Genomic DNA, 4,206 nt, shown 5'->3' on the forward strand with positions numbered 1-4,206 from the left:
TATGTATATATGGGTGTGTGTGTACACAAAAATATATGTTATACTCTTAATAATTATTATGTTTTTGTAGGTTAATTTATTTAATAATGTAAATTATGTTTCTTTTTTTGGTAGCATATAAATTTTAACTATTTCGGCAATATTGTCCTCCTAAATTGAATATTGTTCATTTAGAAATTTTTAAAAAAAAATTGTAATATAGCATACAAGACAACTTAAAACTGATGATAATATTATTAATGTAGTACTTTCACACTTCTCCACGGCAGAACAGGAATGATAAAGAATATCAATGTGTTAACATGTAAACTAAAAAAATTCAAATTTTGTTTCAGCTATCATGTTTAAAACTTGACTAGTTTTGGCAGTGAATGAAAGTTAACAATGTTTCATAAGTCTGTTCTTGTTTCTTGTGGTAGCAAATAGAAGAGTAAATGCAAACGAAATCTTCACGCAAGGATAAAGTAGTAGTCGAGAAGAGATTCTAATAATAATTTTGAGAAGTCTGGTTAAATTCCATTCTTAAACAATAATATCCTAATACGTTTAAACATTTTCTACAACAATGATTTGTGTGTCAAAATAGTAACGAACATAAACCTACATTCAAATTTGTATGTTTTACCAATTCAAATATTTGATAACTTTTGTACTCATCCCATAATACTAAAGTAAATTTAATATACTGAAAACTCAAACACCGTAAATGTTATGGAGCTGTAAAACCAACAATTCCAACCTTCCTGTACATTAATTTCCAAATTAATTAATTAATGGAAAGCTGGAAATTATAGCTGTTTTTCTAACATGGATGATATCAGAAATACATCTTATTCCACCTATTAATAGCTTTGTCATATCTAAAGTCAATCATTCCTGGAAAAGAAAAATGCTTTATATAGAAAATTACATTTTCCTGGCTATATTTGCTACTGCTTATATGATTATATTTTTATAAATATGTAATAATTAACAATCACGTGTTTATAATCATGTAGGTTCGATTTTACATGGTAATAATTTGTTATGTGGTACTTCATACTTTTTTTTTTGGTACATACGAACAAGCTTAAATTATTAGATATTCTATAATAGATGTTAGTATATTGACTTTTATGTTTTTTTCATAACAACTTCATTAGATTGTATTTATTTATATTAGTGGTATCATTGTCAATCAATTGTGTTTCAATGACTCATATCCCAGATTAAATAAACGACTGCTGAATAGAACTTCCTTACCTTTCAACAATGCCTAATTATTTGTGGGTTATAAAGTCGTTATAGTTGTGTCTTTCAATATTATACATTCAACTACAAACATTGTAATAATAATGCTGTAGAAAGATAAAAATTTTCAAAAGGGCGTAGCAAAGATAAAGCTAATTATGTTAGATTATTTTAATCATAATTATATTAATCATTAACGTTGAATTATTATCTATAACAACTAAGTCAACAATTTTTCGTATCTTAATTATTTTTATTATATTAGCTAATATCTTCTAGTATTGAAAATAATGTTATTAGAAATGTATTCGAGATTAAATTCAGTATGCACCAGAAAAGCTCAGACAATGAAGGCACTGATTAGAACAAAGAAAAATAAATTGTTGAGTGAAATTAACAAGGGACGAAAATACGAACACCACCATCTCCTTCATATGTAAAATAGGAGAAATAATTTTGTATATCCTCAATAATACAGTTTTATAATATTTTCTTAACTAATGATGATATTTTGCGAGATAATTTGGATTACACCAGAGCTATCAGGGTTGTAGTAAAGGTTTTGCCTATAGGGAAAACCAGCAATTGCCATGACTTCAACAGCATGAACAGCAATTGCTTTAATTTGAAATTGAGCAGGAATCTAGAACTAAATAGGAAATATTATCTTTTGATACTTAATATTTATTAAGTTTCATAAAATATTTCTTAATATAAGGAACATAATTTTTCCCGCAGACAACGCTTCCTGTCATGACAGAGTAATAAGTGGCCAGTGGAAAACAATATTAAACTCAACAGTATAGTAAAACTTACCTTTTTAATTTAATAAAATAACCGAAAAAAACAAAATTAAAAAAGGTAGTTTGTTTAAGGAAGCATTTGTATCTTAGTCATTGTTTTTATAAACTGGTTATGTTTTGAGATTCACCATGCATTTGTTGGTATAAAATATAATTCAAGCAAGTTATAATGATAACCAATATACATTGAACAATTTTTACATTTCTTTAAAAAACATCTAAATGTGTCAACAAATTTGAATTTGATTTCTTAAATATGTAATACTACGGATAAATATAAAATACAAATCGACTACACATAAATAAGAACTATTTATATAATATTCATTCCTGGCTTTAATCTCCATTTAATATAACACATAATCGTCAATGGTTGTAATAATCAACAATATAAAACAGCTATTAAAAAAACATTTATTATTAGGATATATGAACTATAGGACGTTTAGTACTCACAATAAGTAGGAGAGACAGAAGCCCACGGAGGGTGCAGGGACGAACTTGAGGTGCCGACGGTAGATCCATGACTGACCAAGGAGGAGCTCTGGTCCAAGGATGTGGAGGGGCGCGCCTTCTTGGGGTGGCCGGACGTTCTCTACGAACTGGAAGGCCGTGTCGGATATAACATGACAAATAAGCCTGAAATAATAGTATAAGTCCTCGCATTATTTGAGCAATATTCCGGAAAATGTTTCATTATATAATTAAAGATTAAAACTGTGCCATGAAAAGTATATTTGAGTTTCTATTCTTGCAATCAGCACAAATTTTCAAAGCAATTTATATAAGTAATTACGAAATTATTTCTAGCTATTAATAAAATATTTTTTTAACTTAGCAATTTTATTTGCATTTGTATAAAACTGAATAAAATAAGCAGATTAAGTGCATTATGTACAATATTCACAGCGGTTTTTTTTGTTTTGTTTTTCAGTTTTAGGTGATTTTTAAATATTGCTTGATTTAACTATCTTAAGTCTTCTCGTCCCGTTTTAAGATAATGTTTCAAAAGTGACATGAGACAGTAACATTTTTTTTTTTTATTACGATCAACAGCCGCCACAAGTCTTTGGCCCAGATGGCAAGGAAAAAACTGGCAAAAACCGCATTCACAGAGGTCCACCCGGACACACATACTTTTCGCCACGTCGGAAACGGATTCATCTCCACCTTGGATTTGCTTATTACAAGGCAGCCCCAGCGTATCACAAGCTGCACCGCCATGGATCCCAGGTCGTCGAACCATCGCCCGGTTCTAGCACGTTCTAACACATCTATCTGGCACGACCATTACTGGCTATACACGGGGACGTCAGAACGTTCTTGAAGCTGACCAAGAGCGCGGTGAAGAAGTCTTCACCTGTATGCCTTCACGATGGCGACCGGCTTCTCACCCCAGCACAACAGGCCGAAATCCTCGCGGACTACTACGAAAGAAACATCCAATCGAGGAGGCGGGACTTGTCATCACCGACTTTGGACAGGGGCAAGAACTACATGTTTGTGAGCCCCAAACAACTAAAGACCATCCTCAGACGATCCAACGGCATCACGGCATTTTATGCCGTAAGCTCGCGGACCTCGAGTGTCTAGAAAAGCTCTATAGCATCATTCTGTCATTTCTAAACAAACGGAGCCTAGCTGTACGGACTCCTAACGATTTCTCCCGTACTTAACGTCTCACTCACGGTGTTCCCCAAGGATCAGTCCTATCCCCGGTCCTCTTTTCCATCTACACGGCGGACATTAAAGGACACAACTACAAAAAAGCGACCATCGCACCATATGCACACGATATTGCCATCTGTAGCAGCAGTTTCAACGTTCAGCGTCAACAGTTACGCCGTTTGTCCAATCCGTTTAAGTTACTGTTTGTCCAGATATCATACGGAAACTTACGAACATCTACATTAGTGTAAACCCGTCCAAAACTGACTGTGTAATATTTGCTCTTACCAATTACCAATAAATTACCACGCTCCATCCATGTTGGGAACTCCACACTAGCGCCATCTAACTCAATATTATACCTCGGGATCAAGTTGGACCGCCATCTTACCCTATCTACTCACATCTACCACAAAGTAAGACAGGTAAGACGAAAGCCTACCGCCTACACCACCTACTATTGTCACCTGCTCTCTCACTTCGTTTAAAATCAAAAATTTACAAG

At 33.1% G+C, this 4,206-nt stretch overlaps 1 protein-coding gene across 1 annotated transcript in view; it reads right to left on the minus strand.

The window, feature by feature from the left end:
• The window catches only part of LOC106684482 (suppressor of Mek1), a 114,359-nt gene extending 111,730 nt beyond the window's left edge, over positions 1-2,629 (minus strand). The window contains exon 1 of the mRNA XM_014426600.2: positions 2,490-2,629. Within this exon, the coding sequence (XP_014282086.1) occupies positions 2,490-2,558 (69 nt within the window). The 5' untranslated portion in view covers positions 2,559-2,629. The remainder of the gene's footprint in view (positions 1-2,489) is intronic.
• Between the last annotated feature and the right edge of the window lie 1,577 nt (positions 2,630-4,206).

The sequence above is a fragment of the Halyomorpha halys genome, unplaced genomic scaffold (genome assembly GCF_000696795.3).
Source record: "Halyomorpha halys isolate HHAL.00 unplaced genomic scaffold, Hhal_1.1 Scaffold29.1, whole genome shotgun sequence".
Lineage (NCBI taxonomy): Eukaryota > Metazoa > Arthropoda > Insecta > Hemiptera > Pentatomidae > Halyomorpha > Halyomorpha halys.